Here is a 21,738-nt window from a genome sequence, read left to right on the forward strand (position 1 = left end):
AATCAGTCCATCACCAATGAAGATGTAGCGCAACTTTTTCATTTACAATCCCGCATCCAAACTTGACTTTAAAATATTCGTAACACCTTTAAAATTGCATCGTGGGTTCGATAAATAGAGTAGGATTTTTACTAACCAGTGAGGAAAACATTGTTCAAAATCACAACATCGATGAGAATGAGCCACATAACACAAACCATCACTTTCATGAGACAAATTGTGTGAAGGCTAAGAAGTTGGAGAATTTCTAATTATCCAAACTCCAATATATCTCCGAATCCCTTGTAAGAGTTGTAACAGTGTGTGTGGATAGTAACACCCCACTACCCACACGTCACTAATCATCTCAATACTCCATTTATTCTGCTCATTTTTTCATCTCCTTCTTTCTCTTTTCTTGCAATTATTTCTAAGAAGAACACTTCATCATCATCATTCATCAGGTACTATTTCTGCCCCTTTTTTTTTGTACCTGTTTAACAATTATGTTAATTAATTTCTGGGTTTTGATTTGTTTTTTGAGATGGGCTGAATTAATTCAAGTTTGTCGTCGGATTTTTGTGGGTTTTATGGTGTAAGATTATCTTTTAGTTTATGGGTTTTCAAAAATATTGGAACTTTGGAAGTTGGTTTTGGTCTACATTACTTGTGATGCTGCTTTGTATGGGGTAATTTATGGGATTTTGCTTGAATTGTTTATGCTTTCCTTGATATTCTTAGAAGGGATTCTTAGAAATTGGATAAAATTTGCTGATTGAAGTATAATGGATAGTTTCATGGTGAATTTAGGAAAGAGGAGAACAGCTCTAAACTTATTAATTTGACCTATTATTCTGGAATTTGTGTTTTAGCCTATGATCTTTAATGTATGCTTTTGAAATATGCAACAAGTATTTCTTTTGAGAATCAAGTGTCAGCAATATAATCTAGAATGAGAACAGGAAAGGGCTAAATGATGTTAAGCTGTAGACTTAAAAAACTTGTTAGGTCTTTAGATGTGAAGTTTGGCTAAATTAACCGTCTTCTTGATGCCCCCAATTGCGAGGGCAGTGAGATGAGAGGGAAATGGGGTTTGGAAGGGAAGAAGATTATTGATTAAAGCTTTCAGGATAATTTATTTGCTGATCAAGACAATACTGTAGCCCAATATTGGTATTACTACATATGACTGTGTCTGATCTTGGGCTAAGTAATGGATCTTCATTATATGAGACTCTTTTTGTTATGCTTTTTGTCGGGTGCCCCTGCCAGCCTGATTATCTTAGCTTTTATTGGGGACAGGAGTTGGAATGAGATTGTGTTCTGCATACAAGTATTGTATCAAAAAACCATATGTATTCTTCTTATTTTACTTTTTTTTACTTACCTTTAAACTAGTTAGTTTTTTTGGGGGGTGAAGTTCTTAATCTTAGCAAAACCTTTTTTATCTACAATTGGAGATTATCTTATATATCACTATATCAGTGACTCAGTGTATTATAATGTAGTCACCGGTATTGTAAGAAGATACTCATATTTCATATTTGATATAAAAAATGCTTTAGTTCTGTGTTTTGCAAGTCTTTGATGTTCAATTGTTTCACAATCACCTCCCATTATCAGCAGTTAACTGAATTCTACTATGAAATGCCCTCTTTCTGTCCTAGTAAAAATGGGATGTGAAATGAACACTATGGTGTTGATCAGCGATTGCTTCAGTTCTTCACTTTTTTCTGGTATTGCATGTCTATTAGGGAAAAGAATAATCATGGTGGAGTTATGAACCTGGGGCGTGTGTAAAGTGACAAGCTATCTGGAAATTCAGTTTGATATCTGAAATAGTATACTTGTGGAAGATATGGCTCATTTCTATACTCTGCTCAAGCCCCCAGAAGCAGCTTCTGTCACAAAGAGAGAAATGGTTCAACCTATACCAGCAAAGGTAAAGTGTTCAAACTGATAGACTTAGGTACATTGCCTTAAGCCCTCTTTTTGAGTGCTCAGGTGTTGTCATTGTTCTTAATTCTTTCATGTTCTTTGCAAAGTTCAGAGTGTAACTAATTGAAACGGAGATCCTCAAAGCTGTTTAAGTGGATTGGTTACCCCCCCCCCCCCCCGACACTTTCTAATTATCCAGCTAATACAAGGTTTCCTATTAGCTCATGCAGATTAATGTCATTACATTATCCACAAGCTGGAACTAACACCCGCATTAAGTCTTTTGTTTGTAAGTTGCTTCTGAAATAGTATTGCCTGGGTAGCATCTGCTTTCCTGCTCTATTTTTTATCAGACCTTTTGGTTTCTGCTTCTTCCTCACAAACTATCTAATATCCCACTTCTGTATTTCTAAACGATATGGGTACTGGTTGAAAAGTAAAAGTTTCTTGATTTTTTTTTTCACAAGACTCACTCTTTAGACTCTTTAGTATTTACCCAAGCCACTAGAGGAAAATTCTAACATATCTTGAACGCAGCAATATACTTTTCCAGAATCCAATTGTCAGTCTTAAGACTGATTTATCCTGCTCTCTACAGGGCACTGGCTAAAAGCTAACAGGAAAACTATTTTGGGACAGAGGGAGTACTTTTTATAAAATAATACCAAGTAAAAACTAGTAAATTTTGGAATATTATTTGTTCCTCCCCCCCCCCCCCCCCCCCTCTAATGACCTCTAATCTACCTTTCACCAAACACCCTGAATACAAATTTATACATTGATGTATCGAATGTGTTGAGATTGTAGTAATTAGTCAGTCTAACTATATTGTGAGTTTGTGACGTGCTTGTTTCAGGGACACAAAATAGGTGTTATCCAGCTATACCCAGATCCGGAATCAGTTTGCTGTGCTTCGTGTTTGAAAAAATCTAGTTGCAAAATAGTCCGTACTAAAACAAAGATGATGAACATTTTGCTAGAAAAAGGAAAGGCTGAAGATGCCCTGTCAATGTTTGAGCAGTTAATTGAAAATGGACACATTCCATCACTGATAACATACACTACTCTGTTAGCTTGTATGACCATACTGAAACGTTTTGAATTCATACACCCAATCATCTTCCAGGTTGAAAAAAATGGGATGAATCCTGATTCTGTGTTTTTCAATGCTGTTATAAATGCATTTGCAGAATCAGGAAATATGGAGGAAGCTATGAAAGCTTTTCTGAAAATGAAAGATAATGGATACAGAGCTAGTACCAGCACCTATAATACATTGATTAAAGGGTTCGGCATTGCTGGTCATCCTGAAGAATCAATGAAATTGCTTGAACAGATGTCCTTGAATGGGATGGCAAAACCCAATCTCAGGTCATACAATGTATTGGTTAGGGCTTGGTGTAGCAAGGGAAATATTACACAGGCATGGAATGTAGTCCACAAAATGATAGCTTCTGGCCTGAAGCCAGATACTGTTACCTACAATACTCTAGCAACAGCTTATGTTCAGAATGGTGAAACTAAGTTGGCAGAGGAGATGATATCAGAGATGCTAAGCAACAATGTACAACCGAATGAAAGAACTAGCTGTATCATATCAAGTGGATATTGTAAAGAAGGTAAACTGAGGGATTCTATAAGATTTATCAATAAGATGAAAGGAGTTAAAGGACGTCCCAATCTTGTCATTTTCAATTCTTTGATCAAAGGCTTTCTGGATAATACAGACCGGGAGGGGGTTGATGAGGTGAGTTTTCACATTTCTCTACTCTGCCCTTGGTATATTACAAGATTAGTGCTTTCTGCAGATAAAGTGATTTTGTTATGATAAGAATCATTCAATTGGTCTATATCCCATGTTCTTTCAGTACACTGTGTGGTACTTGTTGTTTCATGTCTATCATCACACCAATTTGTCTTTTGTGATTTGATGCTCCATACTATAAGTTTAGGTTTGATTTTTCTTGTGAACCATTGTTGTGATGAAATATTAATCATGTGCAGTATCTCTAACAGGTTTTGAGATTAATGGAAGAATATGGACTGAAACCAGATGTAATTACATGTAGCACAATCATGAACGCATGGAGTGCTGCAGGTTTCATGGACAAGTGCCAAGAAATATTTGATCATATGGTTAAATCTGGAATTAAACCTGATGCTCATGCATATAGCATTCTCGCTAAAGGTTATACACGTGCAAGGAAACCTGAGAAGGCCGAGGAAATACTAAACCATATGATAAATACAGGTCTTCGTCCTAATGTTGTGATGTTCACAACTGTAATCAATGGCTGGTGCAGTACAGGAAACATGGAATGTGCAAACAAAATCTTTAAGAATATGTGTGATTATGGGGTATCACCAAATCTGAAAACCTTTGAAACACTAATTTGGGGATATGGAGAGGCAAAGCAACCGTGGAAATCTGAAGAAATGCTTCAGATGATGGAAGAATTCGGTGTCCAGCCTGAAGAAAGCACCTTTACACTCATTGCTGAAGCTTGGCAAGCTGCTGGTGTAGCTAAAGAAGTGGGTAGAGTTCTTGTTTCTGCAAGAAACCAAGCATTGACTGATCAAAGAAATAGCCCTGAGGAGCTGCCAGTTGTAAGTTCAGAAGATGCATATCAGAAACAGCTGTCTAACTCATCGCATTCTGACATGTTATTGGCAACCAATGGAGTTATTGGTGATTCTAAAGGGTCTGGCCCTAGTACCATTAAAAGCCGATTGGTACTAAGAGATGCATCAGAAACTCCCTGGAATACTGCTGCTAAGTCCATTAATGCTGCTCAAGCTTGTCGATTTGGGACCAGACCACCCATCATTTGTCGGAAGCAATCTCATGGGCAACCAAGTTTGTACAGCCACCTTGCTCTCTCATGTACATTGGTTTTCTTAAACTGAGAGGAATTCGGGTGTTCCATGTCTTGGAATGTTACAGGAGTGAATACTCGTCTTACACCCATTTAATGTTGTAGATACTAAGTTCTCCCTGTTCAACTAATGTTGTAACTTACTGGGCATAATTACTTGCTTAGCTAGTTACAAAATTTGGTAGTACAGAAAGCAAAAAAACTGTAAAGGGCATTTTGGTAATGTCATGAAAACACTCATTACTTCAGAGGTGTGTTATTTTTAGTCTCGAATACTCTATTTTTAGTCTTATGACAAATATTTGAAACGCATGCAAAAGAAATTATTGTACTTCTGTTGCTATTTTCCATATAATTATGGAAGCAGATACTTAAAGAGAAGACACACTTTCAGAAAATTATGCTATGTAACTTTTCATTCATCAATTCATTATACAGCCTAAAATGGTCTCTATATATGCAAACCTAGGATTGCTCGAAACTGTTATGCACAACAGCTTGTAATAGGCCCGTTTGTTATCCTGCTGGCAACTTTCGTTTTTCATCAACCCTCAATACATATTGTAATTAGGGAAGGAAATCAGCACAGCAGCTATGCTTCAACTCTTTTAAGTGGCTTTCTTTGTGTTACAGTATGTATCAGGCTTCTCAGGCTACCCTTCTGACGGATAAGATGGAACCCTACTTAGTAACCATACCAAAAGTACCCCAACCAAAGCACCTGATAGATGCGCAATGTGGTTGACATTCTGTAACGAGTAGGTTCCAATGAAGCCATTGGACAAACCAGTTGATGCTTGAGCTGCTTCCATCACCTAACATGATAAGAGGATAGGTAGAAAAATTATGTTTGGGCAGCATATCTTAGTTCCCAGGTAAGGTGCAAAATTAAGAGAGATAAAACAAAAATATAGGCAGTCATATACTCATAGGTTTGGCGAAAGTGAGCTTTTCTCCAGTTTACAGGTATACCATCAGAGTCTTTCTTTACAGTAAAAAAAAATCCCAATAACCATATATTAGTTTGCCTATCTTTAAATGAACTATCAGTATTCTTCTGAAGCAAAGATTTCATAAAGCAGAAAGAAGTCGCATACAAACAACCAGGTCACACTCAATGAAAGCATGAAATAATTGGAAACCATTTGGTAGTTATTACACTAATCAATGACGGTTGTAGTGTTTACAAAGACACCAAGAGTTCATAACCATAATAAGCATTTTGAATTATTATGTTACATAACATTCACAGTTCAGAAGAAAGAATCTTTTATGTGTATCATGACATGTTAAACAGGTATTAGTTGAAATTCTTTTTTTCCTAATGATAGGTATAAAGTTGTCTTATTTAGCTGGGTTACACAAGATACTTGATACAATTATAAACTTGGAGGGGAATTGGAGTACTCACCTTCTCTATCACAAATTGGCCCAATATGAGCACTTCAAGAATCTTTCTCCAATCCAATGACATCTGCAACCAGCTAGGAAAGTCAGGCACAGTGAGGCATGGCCTGCTATATATACATTCTAAACCTCAATATTACCTTCACAAGGACGCTTATTGCAAACAAGCCGAAAACGGCACCAGAGGCTCCAACAGAAACTGCATTTCTTGGGAGAACCAACCAAGAAACAAGGTTTGCACCAGCACCTGTTAGAATATAAGAAAACCACAATGCAAAGCTACCTTCTTCCTCTTCCACGAGCTTCCCTACACATATAGTGGAAAGCCACTCCAATTTTCATATTGTGCAAGAACGAGGCGTTCAGACCACATTCCAAATTCAACATAAGCAAATTGTCTTACCGAAAATGTAAAGAAAGAACAGATTGCTGGAAAGATGGTTCCTGCAGATGACAGCAGCAGCTAAAATTTACTGAAAGACAAGACCAGGACATGGGTTTTGCACTATTGCTGAGCCCGAACACTAAAAATTTAATTTTTTTTTTCTTTTTTTTTTTTTTGGTTGGGAAAATAGGACTTTTAGATGTGGCATACAATTGAGGCTCTCTCCTAACTTATGCAATAGTTCTTATACGCTGCACTCTACTCGATCAAGTACTCATTAGTGCATAATAGTTGTGGAACCTTACCAATTTGCATGACAAAATGCAGCTGTCACAAACTGGTACCAAGCAGGTCGATTGTGGAACAAGTATAGGGCTTTGATGTCTCGAACCTGAGATTTATATGAAGATAAAAACAGGAGATAACTGAGCTACCTGATGCAACGACTCTACAATAGCAAAAAAAAAAGCAACCCCCACATGGTGAACAAATATATATCAATTTATTAGATAATTAGCGCAGCATTAGGGTTTCTGATAGAGAATTTTTCAATATTAAGTATAATTAGGGGAATCAATAGCTTCAAGTTATACTACTCCCTCCGTCCCTTATTGATAGTCCATTATGGACAGTTTTCACGGGAACTAATAAACATTAATAAGATGTAGTAAAGTACATTGGAAAGTAAATTTACATTGGATATGTAAAAAAGTAGAGAGAGAAAGTAATTAAAAATACATGGAAAAGCAAAATTTACATGGGAAAGTTAAATTTACACAAATATTGTTGCAAATTGGAGAGAGTTTTGATGTAAAATTCATATTAATGGTACTAGAAAAAAGCAAATGGGACTATTATTTTCGAACTTAAACTTGGCCATAAGGAACTATCAATAAGGGACGGAGGGAGTATTAAAAAGTTTCAGTGTTGATAGGCATTATCAAGGATGACAAATTTAATAAAATATATGATTGGCACAAACAATTAAGTTTCATGTCTCTCCTCACCAAAATTTGCATGACAAAGTGCAAAGTTTGCTAAGGTCTTTTCATACTTTTTGAAAATACTGTAGATAATTACTTAAGCCCTCCGTCCCCGAAAGAACGACCCTTTTGGGTTGATTTTGCGGGTATTAATAAAGTTAAATAAAAAGAGGTAAGATTATATTGGAAAGATAAATTTATATGGGGCTTACAAAAAAGTAGAGAGAGATAGTAATAAAAGTATATGGAAAAACAAAATTTTATATGGGGAAACTAATTTTGCACAAATATTGTTGCAAATTGGTGGGTATTTTAATGCTAATGGGTCACTCTTTTTGGGACTAAAATTAGGCCAAATAGGTCGTTTTTTCGGGGACGAAGGGAGTGATAAGTATATTAACCAAAAGAAGTGGCAATTACTATCTTAACCAAAAGAAGTGACATATACAGTACCAGAAAGATGTGATCTGCCACATATATAGCAAGGTTAAGAAGAATAATCCAGAATATTGCGTTCACCCTCTTCTCTGGTTTGCGTCTCCCATATTGTTTCCCAAGCTCCAGCTGTGACATTGAGTCTGTAAAAGATTTTAATATACGGCTTACAAAAGTACCCACTTTAATATCTATAAAGCTTATCTGAAGGTTAAAAATGATAAAGCTAATTAATGAAAATTACTTGAGCATAATATGTAAAAGAAAATTAAATACTTGAGGTGATTGAACTAATGCATAATTGCATATGACAGACACATCACAGCTGTCATGCAACTATATATTCTGATCTCAGTCAAAGCAATTCATATTAAAACTTAAAGCTAAAGTACACCATTTTTCTTTCATCTGTATTCTGTACTGATCAAGAAGTTGTAACTTGTAAGGCTAATAGAAATATTGCCAAGGTAATCATGAAATTGAATTCATAAATTGATGAACTCTGTGAACTAGTGAACAATTTGATACTCATGCATGCTTTTCATTGCCTCTGTTTTCACAAGGCAAGCATCCCTGTAGTCTACTTGTGACAGTGCCATTTTCATTAAATAAAGAGATCACTATTTGTCTTCCAAGCTTATAGAATCCATCTGATTGTAAAACTCAAGTATAACCGATGAAAGAAGATAAACTTAAAAAAAAAAAAAAAAAAATTGATTTAAGAATTAAGCATAACACGGCTTTAAGAATTCTTCTAGGAAAGGAACCTCACTCCCTCAGAATGCTAAACCAACTATTGAAAGCATACCATCTATCGAATCATCAACCTTACTCCCAAATAGAAAATTCATGAATCTTCATCTAAATACAGAGTGATTTACAGTTGGAACTCCACAAGATAGCATCAGCCTCTTGTTCTCTCCAAAACCCAACTTCAAATTCAGGTTGTAAGTTTGCAGAATAGACCCAACCACACCTTTGAAACCTTGCCAGTTAATCCTCTACAACTGAACCAGTTACAAATACTCAGCAATACATTTATAAGTTACAATCATCTTCCATATATATAAATTCTCATCTTCAACGACGACTTACTCAAGAAGTTCGATACCCCTCCACTCAATAAGAAAGGAGTGTAAAATACAGCAATCCACACTAATACACTAAGCAACCCTTACTTAGCTTAAATTTCTCACAACATTTAGTAAAGCCGAATAAATCTATGCCATCAAAGTCACATGCATTCACTTATGTCATCGACCAAGTGATTCAAAAGTTAAACTCAACACATACACGCTTGTCATCCATTGATCGATTCCATGTACAAGTCTTCTTGAGAGCAAGGTATCTAATATACACCCGGGTGTACGTGTAACTAACACAGTATTATCACACCACACTAATAACAATCTCCTACACTTCAATTAGAGAACCTAAAGGCTAAATATTCACAGGCCCTGTTTGGGAGAAAGCTGAAAGCTGAAAGCGGAAGCTGATTGAGTTAGCTGATTTTGACTAGCTGATTTTATTAACTGATTTGACTAACTTATTTTATTAACTGATTATATAAAAGTGTTTGGTAAATAGCTGGTAGCTTAAAGGTGATTGAGTATGTGAAATGACCAATAAGCTAATTGTGGTGTAGGTAGTTTAGATAGGATTTTAAATTAAATGAGGTTATAAATGTCATTTCACAATAATTAATGAATAAGCTAATTAAAAAAGCTCCTAAAGTGAGCTTTTTCAAAAAGAGCTTATTTAGTGGAATAAGCTCTTTCAATAAGCTTACTACCAAACACTTGTATTAGCTTGTTTGACTAGTCAATCAGCTAAAGTTAGTCAAATAAGTTAATATACCCCCAATAAGCTTACTACCAAACAGGGCCACAATCTAATTCTTATGTAAATAAGAAATACACAGCATAAATGTAATAATTCCAGCTAAAGCTAGCACACTAGATAACAGCATAACCTCTACAGTCAATGGCATAAAGCTTCAAAATTCACCCCAAAACCTCAAATTATAACATTACCAGCATAAAATTCATGCTTCCTAAACAACAAATTCCCTAAAATGCTTAAATAATAATACTGCACACAAATTATCAAGAAATTAGCTAAAATCTCCTTCCATGAATTAACTAAAACATATCAACATCAAAACAAGGGCAATATCATACAAAATTTGATTAATTAAATTCCAACAAAATCAACAAGTCTAATAATATAACCCCCATCAATATACAAACATTCATATAAAAATTAGAACTCCCTCGATTACTGTTGGAGAAGAGGAAGAAAGGGTACCAGAATCACTGAATTTGCAAAATTGGCGAAACCCAGAAGTGGGGTGGTGAGGATAAGCAAAAGGGGAAGAACGAGAGATGGAAACATAATTGGGATTGGAAAGTTTGGGTTTTCTGTGAAAATTGGAGAGAGAAATGGCGCCAAAGACATGGAATTTGGGGTTAAATGGAGGTCGAAAGATAGGTATGAACATCCCATTTGTAGAAGAGAATGGTCTTAGTGCTAGGAATTGCTGGACTTGTGCCATTCTCTGTCTCCCACTCTCTACCCCTTTGCTTGGTTCACTACTTGAATGTTGAGTTACCTCAATTTGTGTGTGTGTTTGTGTGTGCAAGGAAATTGGGTTACGACTTACGAGAGTAAGGGTCTATTTTGATTTACTTAAGTGGGTTGAATTGAACTGATTGGAGCTGAAGTGAACTGAATATTTTATGATAGAAGGAAAATAGGAACTGAACTTATTGGAACTGAACTGAACTGAACTGATAGGAGCTAAAGTGGCAAGAAATGTAATACTCCTATGATGTTAGCTAAATTCTTTACGTCTATCAATTGGAATATTACCTAAATACATTTATTTTCAAATTTTGTCTCATTTTATTGATTAACTAAACACAACTAAGTGCATTTCTCCGTCTCTAACTCATTTGATTAACTTTACATATGAAAAGCTTGTAGAGGTTTGGTACACACAAGCATAAAGAAAACAATACCTCGAAGAATGAAAGAAAGTCATTAAGGTCATGTTAGGGTTAGTGAAATAGTAAGTGCTCGATCTACATAAATTGTATTATGGGGGAAAATATTGTTAACCATCAAATTTGAGCAAAGTTTTCTTGTATCCCTACAAACACCTTATAGTGGAAGATTTGGACGTCTTATATCACCGATTTCACCTAATTATTTATTCTTCATGCAACAAAAATTACTTTATTTCAGTTTTCATTATTTTATTTTTGCTAACTTTAGTTTATCGAGTGAAATTAAATTGAATACAAATCACTAAAATATGAGTAGTTATGTGTGCATCACATAATAATGACCTTTCTTCTCATTCCTACTCTAAAACAACTTTGTTTACTAAGTTGATTAAGGTTATCTGTGTGAGTTTTAGTTGATAAGACCTTTTGATTACTTAGCATAAAAAAAAAGTACAATGACTTGTTCATGAAGTTTCAAATTTTAGTACCTATACTCAATTAATTGGCCAAATAAATATTTCATTTAAATTTTAACATATTTGTGTAGTTTAGCCGGTGTGATTGAAAATATGCAAACCTTATAATCTCACATGGGTAGCAAAACTTAAATAGCACTAGTATGGCATATTCTTAGCCTCTTAGGTGCACACTCATGCACTTAGAAATAGGTGTAACAATAGCACAAATATGAACATTAGCTTTGTTCTCTTCTATTTTTCTCCTTCATTTTTTATTTTCTCTCTCCTCTGTTTTTTAATTTCCCCCCCCCCCCTTTTACACTTTTTTTTTATTAAATTTGTTTCTTACAAAATGAAAGTAGTTATTAAGTATGAATTTTTGTTTGAATTTTGATTTTGTGCTTTAATTTCGATTGATTAAGGTTTATATGAATCTTTGAATTCACAAATTATACTCGGTTTTTTCTCCTTCCTTCTTTAATTCCTTTTTCCTCTATTTTTTTTTCTATTTTTCTCGTTTTTTCGATTTAACGGTTGAATTTGTTCCTTACAATATGGAATTGGTTGTTTATCTGATTTTTTTGAATTCATATGAATTGAATTTTTTTTAGCTTCGATCAATTTCATCTGTGTATGAATTTCATCCGACTTTCTAGCATTTTTTTTATCAATGAACATAATCATGCAAAATATGAACATATGCATAGGTTCCCTTAAATGTGAACATTAGCTTTTCAGAGGGTGAACATAGGCATAAAACATATGAACATATGCATTTCAAAAAGTAAACATAACAATTCAAAATATAAACGTAAGCATTGGTTTCCTTAAAGTGAATATAACCATTTAAAAGGTGAACATATGCGTAAAAAAATATGAACATACATTTAAGAAAGAGAACATATGCATAAACAGACTTAATGAGAATATGTATGAACAACAAATATTTACTATGAATATATACATTATGAACATATAAAATATTATTATGAATATAAGGCATTTAATTGTGAACAAAAAAAATTGAAGAAATAAAAAATAATATGATTATGAAACATATGCATCATAAGTATTAAAAATATGAACATATGCATTCAAAATATGAACATATGCATTAAAAATATGAACACATGCATTGGTTCATTTTTGAATGCGTATGAACATAATTAAGCACTTCAGAAGGTGAACATATACATACAAAATATGAACATATGAATTAAGAAAGTGAATATAAGAATTTCAGAAAGTTTACAAAAGGATTCAAAACATGAACATAAGAATTTAAAATATGAACATATGCATTTCGCAATGTGAGCATAAGGTATCCGTTTGATTTCACTATTTTTTTTTTTGACAATTCCAATAAAAATTTCGAACAATAGAGAGTATCGAATAAATATTCAAACAAAATTAAGTGACAATCATATAAATTCAAACAAAATTAAGTGAAATTTACATAAAGTTGCCTTTTTTTAGGGATTTGCATCTCTTCTCTAATGTTCATTAATGTTTTTGCAGTTTTTTAGTGAGGAAATGAAATAGAGGAGAGAGAAAGTGAAAAAGAGGAAAGAGAAAATCATATAGAAGAAAAAAGTTTTGAGTTTGGAGGTGACGTTTTACATTTATTGGGTGAGGGTGGGTGTATTGGGTATGAGTGAGTGTATTGTTGTTTCTGTGTTTTTAGTTTTAGGGCTTTTTTTTAATTGGGTTGTGTATAATTGGGGTTTTGGGCTGCATTGTTACACCTATTTAAGGTGTACAAGGGTGCACCTTAGACTAATTGGCACTAGTATAGGACAACCAAAGGCGCAACATTAGTACAAGCATGTAACTATCACACTATGAAGCATAACTGTTTGAGTTAGTAAACTTGAATAACATTTTTGTTGGAAAAGCACGACACAACACGATACGATTAAAAAAAAACACAAACACTTAAATTTGATTTCATATCAGTAGCCCAAAACGACAAACCTTATTTCAAATAACCTTAAATAAACTCACTCAAATTTAAAATTTGATTCATCTAATTCGACTAATTGATTCATGCCCTAATCGATGATGTTGATTGTTGAGTCCATATTGATAAAGGGGTGTTTTGGGGAGTTTGGGACATAAAAAAAAAGGTGTCTTTCATTAAGTTTGATTACAGTACAAAGAAGCAAGATTGACTGGTCGAGTGAATGAACCCCAACTCAAATAGGCACACATTCTCTCGTTGGTGAACTCAATTTACTTCTGCTCCCGCCGCCGCCACTCCTCCGTTGTGCGCCTTTGCCTCTCGTCTGGTATCATTTCATCTGTAATATTGTGTGGAATTTGTTTGTAAAAATTTGATCTTTTTGGTGTTTATGTACTGCATTATAACTATGACTTTGTGGGTTATTCAAAGAAATTGTTGTTAAAGAAAATTTGAGCATTAGTTGATGTTTTCATGCTAATTTTTGCTATTTTATTGGTAATTTTTTCTGGGTTTGTTGTAATTGTTGCAAGAAAGATAATTTCGTAGGTTGATTTTGTTTGCTGTTTGGGGGTGTTTTACAGTGTAAAAATGGAGCAAAGATTAGCCAATAGTTGGAATATGACTGTGAATGAGAAGAATTTTATTGAGACGGCATTGCTTTCGGATCTCAGAGTTGATGGACGCCGCCCTTTTGACTACCGTCGCTTAACCATAAAATTTGGCCGGTAAAAGGTTTTTTCTTTTTTGTAAATGTGTGTTGTTATGACTTATGAATGTCGTTTTATTTGTTTTCTGCGCATTGATAATGCGTCTTTATTACATATAGCCCTAAAATTTACTGATTCCACATATAGAGAATGTCAGAATCATGTTGGACACCATGGGTTTTACTCGCTATCTGTTCTCCGTCCCTAAATTACAGTGAACTGGTAACATTCTAGGAATTAGAATAGTCCTCTGTAGTGCCAGTGAGAGTAGGCAGGTAGAACCACAAGATATTAGAAGGACCTAACAACAACAAACCTCATTGTGTAGTAGGGGCCCTATGCAGTGTCTTTTTAGATGTTCAAAGAGCTCGTTGTTACCACTCTTATTGGATTTACACAAGGAGATGAACTATTATTGAAAGGTCCTCGATTGGAACTTTTTCTTTGGGTGATGCATATTTAAAAGAAAATTGAAAGCAAATGTATGCGATTAGGTTAAAGGACCTATCTTCCACACGCCTAGCATGATGTGATGTCCTAAAATGGAGGAGCAGGCAGGCTATTTTGGTTGTAGTATATAGTATGGGAAAAAGGTGATTGAAGGTTATCCCTTCTCGAGCATTTAGGGTGGAGTTGAAGTTTGATGTGGTGTTAGGATTAACAAAGACAGTTTTGTCAACTGGATAGGCTGACCTATGCAGGCGAGATTCTAAATATTTGATATGTACTTGCCAGATTCTTGACTGCATTGGTGTTTGCTAATTACTCTTCCAATCAGGTGAAGTACAAAAGATTGTTGATTTGTTGGTTTAATGGGGTTATTATGAGTCTTGACTCTTGAGTAGTGTATACTTCGCATAGGTTATGTTTATTGAGGTGCTGCAACGAGTGGTTGTCTACGTGGATCAAAGTAAAGTAACTTTTTTGCTGGTTCACAGTCAACTCAAGGCATCTCAGGGGACTGCTGATTGCTCACTTAATGTTTTTTTTATCTTTAACTCTTCTATTAAAATTTAAATCACAAGGCTCCTCCTGCTGTTCTCTTCATTTGAATGGGTGATTTGATGCATTATGATGCATGAAAGAATTTTGGCATGTGCCGTGTCCCATGTGATCTCACCTTATATCTTGGCTCTAGGACCCTTATTGCATTAGTGTGTCTCATACCCTTCAAAACACTTTGTGAAGGCACATCAATATTACCTCGTTTGCAGAAAATTCCTTCCTACTGATTTTATTTGTATTTTCATCCTACCTTGAATGGAGATGGATTGTGCGCAAAACTGTTTAGGAAATATTGATGATGAGCTGTGGCCAATAAGATCCATAAATATAGGATTTCCAAATTATTCTTCTCTAGAAGAGCATTCAAAATATATTTTCTGTTGCCATGATGTATTTTCTTTCCTGATGCATTTCATTTTTAAAAGTGATACAAAACCTAGTATTTGATCTCAGTGTATGAAGTCATTGTTTTTTGTCAGTAAATATGTTTTTATAGTTTATTTATGTATAGTAACATTATAGGTCAGATCGTAATGGCCATGAATTAATTGGTTTGATAATGTGACATACTCTGGTCATATATGAGTTGCTCTGGTTTGATATCTTTTGCTTGATAATATGGTGATTCAGAAATCAGAATTGCTCATACTTTCTTTAAATTGCAGAGAAGATGGTTCTTCTGAGGTGCAGCTTGGCCAGACTCATGTCATGGGTTTTGTGACTGCTCAGCTTGTTCAACCTTTTAAAGACAGGCCAAATGAAGGATCACTCGCTATTTATACCGAGTTTTCTCCTATGGCTGATTCCTCATTTGAGGCAGGCCGCCCTGGAGAATCTGCTGTAGAATTGGGACGTATAATAGATCGCGGTTTGAGGTTTGTTTTAACTTTGTTTCTTCTAGATCATACCATTTATTCTTGGACTTTAGACTGCAACATAAACCTGTTTTGAGTTTTGACCATTAGCTTTGGAAACGTTTTGATGATTATATAAGGCATGCATGTGCTTAGTCTTGTTCTTTTGATGAATGTAGCAATCTGAAATAGTAGTGAGAGTTTTATCATTGTAAATCTTGCTTAGTACTTAATTGATTTCTGCTGAATTTGTCACCTACAGAATGTATTACTAGATTGAGACAATTATCTGATTTGAGAGATGGTTTCAAAGCTGAAGCTAACTTAATTTTTCATCAATTGTTGGTCTTAATATGTTTAATGTCAAAAAATATCAAGATTTTACAACCACTGTTTAGGGTTTAGTATCAGTTTGGGTTGGGGTGGGCTGGGGTTTTGCAAATGCCTCTATTCATTGCAGTTAGGAGAATGCTATGACAGAAAGGAGAATGGGTCCACATGGCTGGTTGGTTTAGAAATTTAGAAATATGGGAAGGCATACTAATTCCTGGACATCTAAGGTCTGCTGGTACTTCTGGTACTTATGGTGGAATGATGAATCCAATAAAATAAAATATAAATTTAAGAATACAATTTGATATTTTGAGATCTTAGTGATCAGAACTAAGTTTCACACTACCTAGTTTGGTTCTCTTCTTTTCTTAGTTGGTTTGCTTATACAGGGATTGTTTTGACTCTGAAATGCTCTTGCAGGGAGAGCAGGGCAATTGATACAGAATCACTTTGTGTCCTCGCTGGCAAATTAGTGTGGTCCATTCGTATTGATCTTCACATACTAGATAATGGAGGGTATGATTTGATGTTTCTTTTCATGAGACAGAACTCTATTTTCTTGCGTCTTGGTATTTACATATGACAGCTCATGTTTCTCATTGGCTCAGAAATCTTGTTGATGCTGCAAATATTGCTGCTTTGGCAGCTCTTCTGACGTTCAGGAGGCCAGACTGTACTCTGGGGGGAGAAGATGGACAAGAATTAACCGTGCATCCTCCTGAGGTATGTTGATCTCTCTCTTGATTTTTGGCTAAAGTCTATGGTTATAGCACTTAAATTAATCATCTAGGTGTTTTAAGGCTTTAAGCAGCAAAATGTAGAATTAACCAAGTACTGTTGTCACTGTTTTATTTTTATACTTCGTACATAAATTTCTTGTTATTTTTTTTCTAGTTCCCGACCTTCATATTTTTGCCCCAGAATATTCTTTAATAAAATTTTGAGTATATGATATACCTTTTATCCAGTGCTTCTCGTAGGTATTCTATATCACTGGGTTGTGATGATACGGGGTTTCAACCTTCACTGTATTACCACTTTACCAGTACTAAACTTTGTAAATAATGAAACTCCTGAATGTTTAGGTGGAATGACTAACAAGGATTGTAACTATTTTTTCCTCTAAACAAGAGGCTTGACTAAAGGGAATAAATTCATGTAACTTTGTGATCCACCTAATTCTTGAATCTTGTCCACATAATCAGGAGAAAATGTCTATATATATATATATATATATATATATATATATATAGGCTCTTGCCGCTATTGGCACTGTAGTCTGTAGAAGGTAAATCGCTTGTTTCTAGAGTTTTGAAGGATTGACTCCATTCACTTTTTTTTTTAAAAAAAGTTCCTAGATTCATTTACTGTATTTAGTCTGTTGTGGTTGATTATGAGAGGCCATTCCCACAAATTTCATAATTTTAAATTCTTGTCTGTACTTTGGCAGGTGCGTGAGCCGCTTCCATTGATAGTTCATCATCTTCCTATAGCTGTGACATTTGCTTTCTTCACTTCTGATAGTGTTGTGGTAAGAAATGAGTTTAACAGCATATCTTTGGGAGAATTGCTAGTCTTTGCTATTAGGATGCACTTTTCATGTATACCAATTGATTCAGGTGATAGATCCTACTCACTCTGAAGAGGCCATAATGAAAGGCAGAATGACTGTTACGATAAACACAAATGGAGATATATGTGCCATTCAAAAGGGTGGCGGAGTTGGTGTCATGCACAATGTTGTTATGCAGTGCTTACGGGTTGCTTCTGTCAAATCTGCCGATATAACTACCAAGATTAAGGAAGCTGTAAGATCTATTTATATTCTTTGTTATTATGTTATTGGAATTTTTTCAAAATAATTTTGTTACTGTTGTGGTGGTGGTGGTGGTTAACTGGTTATGGCATTTTGGTGGGGTTTCTAACCATTTAAATTTGAATTTACTTATAGGTTGAATCATACAATACAGAAAAAGCATATCGCAAGGTCAAGCGCCACCCATCTGCTGCAGGGGCTCAAATTGAGAGGTTAGCATCGAAAGTGTACGCTATAAGTAGAAGAAGATATTATGTAAAATTGAACTATCATCGTTTAGATGTTGGGGCAAGAGCCAAGAGATTATAAAACTAGTTATATATGTTTGTCCTGCATCTGTTTTCATGTTTAACTGCTTGTGCTTCTCTCTGCATCTGAGCCAATGAGCTGAAACCAACTTCCCCAAGTCAGAATCTCAGATAGTCCCAGCGTTCAATGTTACTTTCCATGTGTGTTTAAACCTTTCATATGGCGAGTTGTTTTGTGCACCTGAAACCAAGTTCCTACGGAGTAAAAAATACAAGTAAGCTGTCAAAATGCTTTTCTTGACTTAATGAGTGCCTGAAGAAAGGAATGTAAAAGGGTTGACAAGGATGACCAACAATGAGGGAATCAGGGAAAGAAAATATCAAATTTGTAATGCATTCGTCATATGAGATTAGTCTTTCTCCATTTCTCTCTATTACGGAGTATTATATATCCTAAAATCTGATCTATAATTGTATATCTTTTACCTTTATAAAGATACAGTCAAAGAAATATTAAGGTTAATCGAATGCTTCTCTTATCTATGCTGTATTCTTTGAGTGCTTTTGTTCCTTGTTCGGTATCATGATTGTCAGTCTCCACGATCCCAATTTATCTGCACTACAGTAATTTCTAATTTCTACGTATGCTAGCTGTCTCTAATTTCTTGACTTTTGCAGGTAAACCGATGGTAGACATCCATCAGAATTTTTGTTTTAAAACACTACAACAAGAATATGGAGTTTCATCACTGTCATTTTTCTGGTGAGACAAATTTTGCCCTGGAAAATGAGGAATTAAACGGGGGTCTTTTTCTCACCGGTAGGTTTCTTTTAATTCTTTGGAGGATTAGTTTCAAAATTTCTGTTAGCACATGACTTCAGATATGTCCTAAAGAATTTATGGACAAGTTCATTCCAAATATCTGGAATTCGGATTTTTAAGGCTTTTCAAGCTGTTCATGATCTAGAATTCTATCTTTGATTAATCGAGCCCAACCCTATCTATGGCATATCAAATCATGTAAAAAAGTTATTCTGTGTATACACTTTTCGTTTTCTGCAGTATATACGCAGTTGTCTTACCATCTTACGCCGTTGCTGCTGTTCAATTGCAGGCATCTCAACTTCTCATCTACAACATAGGACTGTACATGACATTAGCGAGTGATACATTTTATTAGAAGGAAAGCTTGATATTCCGTGTACACCTTCTTCTTGTTGACCTTCCGGCTTCTCTTTTCCCCCGTTTATCTAGTTTTACTTGTTAGTAGTTTATTTTTTTGCAAAAATTGGCCGCTTGGCTTCTTCCCTTCAAGCTTTTTTTTTTTTTTTTTTTTTGACACGACCTTCAAGCTAATTATAGCTGTTTATATGCACAAATTTATGACCATTGATCATCTTGTTAATTTCCCTTGTTTAAAGTGTTTTTTTTTTTTTTTTTTTTTTGGGGAGAAAAGTGTTGTTCTTTTCGATTGTATGTTTTGAGCAATCATCCTGAATATATATGTTCTTAAACGTCATTGAACTTAATAACCTATTTAAAATCTACCAACTTCAACCCCTTTGTAGTTTGAATACTTCATTTTACACAAATATATCTTCATTACATATGACATTATAATTGTTCATTAATAATGTATCTCAAGTACTTTGAAGTTAAATCTTCTCTCGTTAATTTAAAATAGAAAAAAGACTAAAATAACAAAATTTGATTTCAACAATTTCAACAAACTCTACCATCTTTAAATTTGTTCAAAGGCAAAGGGGAACTCTATGAGACGAAGAGAATAAGACCACCAAATTGTTACTCTTTCTGTTTCATAATAATTGCAATATCTTTTCTTTTATGTCAGTTTAATAATTATATTTAATACCATTTTTTAAATTATTCTAAATCTACTTCTATATTATTCCTTTATTTCTCCGATTAACTCCACCTACACTCTTTCAAAAAAAAAAAAAAAAAACTCCACCTACACAAATATTGTACAAGTACAAAACTGTTTTTTTATTTGACACATGTCTTTATTACGTTTGCAAACGCACAAATCTAACGATTAATATCTCTAATCATCAATCTTGTAATAATATAAAAAGTGAATATTAATACAATTTACATTGAGACAATTCATTCGAGATTCCACATGCATTTTTTCGCAAATTCTTGATTAAGGTGGACTTTTATTAAGTTATTGTGAAACAGGTTAAAGTTATCATAAAAATATTTAAAATTACCCTTTTACACTACAAAAGTTACCATTTTGTATACTAGTAACAAAAATTTTACCCTTCAAAAATATTTATAATGTACTCCATATTTACATCAATCATATTAGCCCTCAAAACATGTATATAATAGAAGTTACACATTAAAATACAATAAAACTTAAAAAAAAAAAAAAGATATCCTTACCCTTTAATTATTCACGGTCTTACAATAAAATATAATAATTATACGAATTATTATAAAATTCACCTTTAAGTTTTCACCGTATTATTCACTTAAAACTTTTGCAACCCCTAGTGTTGCGATTATACAAGCTAAGTATGTATATGACTATATGGTATACGCTCAATCTAAATAATCAAGGATATATACACTATATGTCACCCCTCATCTCTTCCACCAAGATTTGAACTTGGGTCCATTAAAAAAATAAATAGAAAAACATACCATCTTTGCTATCTAATAATTTTACTTATTTATTATTCTTAAATATAGTTAATGTAGGCTACGAGTATTTTTTTTTTTTTACATATTATTATAATAAATAAAAGTACGGAATAAATTATTACAAAAAAAAAAAAACAATAAAAGTACGGAATAAATTGTTACAAAAAAAAACAATAAAAGTACGGAATATTTAAGATTATTGAAAACTATAATACGAAATAAATAATAATTAACATATAGACCCGGGGCATCGCCCGAACTAAACTTATTAATATATTAAATTAATGTTTTGAATTTAAAAGTCCATGAACATTTATGATATATCAATATTTAATTTGACGGGATGTATCACATGTATATCATGTACTCATGTACGAATATCAATCAAATTAAAATGAAGTTTGTACAAATATACTCATGCTAATCCACCACCACTTACCAAAGATAAGCTTAACCTAAATACTAAACATCAACATTCATATTTATCATAATAAATTCATAATAGAGTTGTTACTCCTAGATGTCTTACTAATCGAAGGTGGGCACAATGAGACACTATTGTAGGTCATTTTTGTCATGGAGCCATTAATCCAATTATTCATGGTTGTTGTGATGTGGTTTGTGACTGAACTATTGTCTTATAATTTGTCACGTTGATTAACAACTCTT

The 21,738-nt window shown here is 34.0% G+C and overlaps 3 protein-coding genes across 3 annotated transcripts; 2 read left to right on the top strand and 1 right to left on the bottom strand.

The window, feature by feature from the left end:
- The first annotated feature begins 287 nt into the window (after nucleotides 1-287).
- LOC145591380 (uncharacterized) lies at nucleotides 288-5,060 on the top strand. Its single transcript, XM_081647819.1, has 4 exons — nucleotides 288-443; nucleotides 1,734-1,921; nucleotides 2,774-3,664; nucleotides 3,934-5,060. The coding sequence occupies exons 2-4, from the start codon at nucleotides 1,838-1,840 to the stop codon at nucleotides 4,822-4,824; spliced, it is 1,866 nt and encodes a 621-aa protein (XP_081503945.1). The 5' UTR covers nucleotides 288-443; nucleotides 1,734-1,837; the 3' UTR covers nucleotides 4,825-5,060.
- Nucleotides 5,061-5,208: 148 nt separating this feature from the next.
- On the bottom strand, nucleotides 5,209-10,619 carry LOC145591381 (rhomboid-like protein 11, chloroplastic). The gene is made up of 7 exons (XM_081647820.1): nucleotides 10,311-10,619; nucleotides 8,022-8,146; nucleotides 6,891-6,976; nucleotides 6,604-6,644; nucleotides 6,341-6,507; nucleotides 6,205-6,267; nucleotides 5,209-5,608 (listed from the first exon to the last, which is right to left on the bottom strand). The coding sequence occupies exons 1-7, from the start codon at nucleotides 10,555-10,557 to the stop codon at nucleotides 5,447-5,449; spliced, it is 891 nt and encodes a 296-aa protein (XP_081503946.1). The 5' UTR covers nucleotides 10,558-10,619; the 3' UTR covers nucleotides 5,209-5,446.
- Nucleotides 10,620-13,621: 3,002 nt separating this feature from the next.
- LOC145592946 (exosome complex component RRP45B-like) lies at nucleotides 13,622-19,785 on the top strand. Its single transcript, XM_081649465.1, has 10 exons — nucleotides 13,622-13,757; nucleotides 14,014-14,157; nucleotides 15,810-16,019; nucleotides 16,752-16,847; nucleotides 16,940-17,054; nucleotides 17,782-17,862; nucleotides 17,951-18,139; nucleotides 18,283-18,359; nucleotides 19,074-19,215; nucleotides 19,511-19,785. The coding sequence occupies exons 2-9, from the start codon at nucleotides 14,021-14,023 to the stop codon at nucleotides 19,075-19,077; spliced, it is 909 nt and encodes a 302-aa protein (XP_081505591.1). The 5' UTR covers nucleotides 13,622-13,757; nucleotides 14,014-14,020; the 3' UTR covers nucleotides 19,078-19,215; nucleotides 19,511-19,785.
- The last annotated feature ends 1,953 nt before the right edge of the window (nucleotides 19,786-21,738 follow it).

The sequence above is a fragment of the Chenopodium album genome, chromosome 18 (assembly GCF_948465745.1).
Source record: "Chenopodium album chromosome 18, dcCheAlbu1.1, whole genome shotgun sequence".
In the NCBI taxonomy this organism is placed as follows: Eukaryota; Viridiplantae; Streptophyta; class Magnoliopsida; order Caryophyllales; family Amaranthaceae; genus Chenopodium; species Chenopodium album.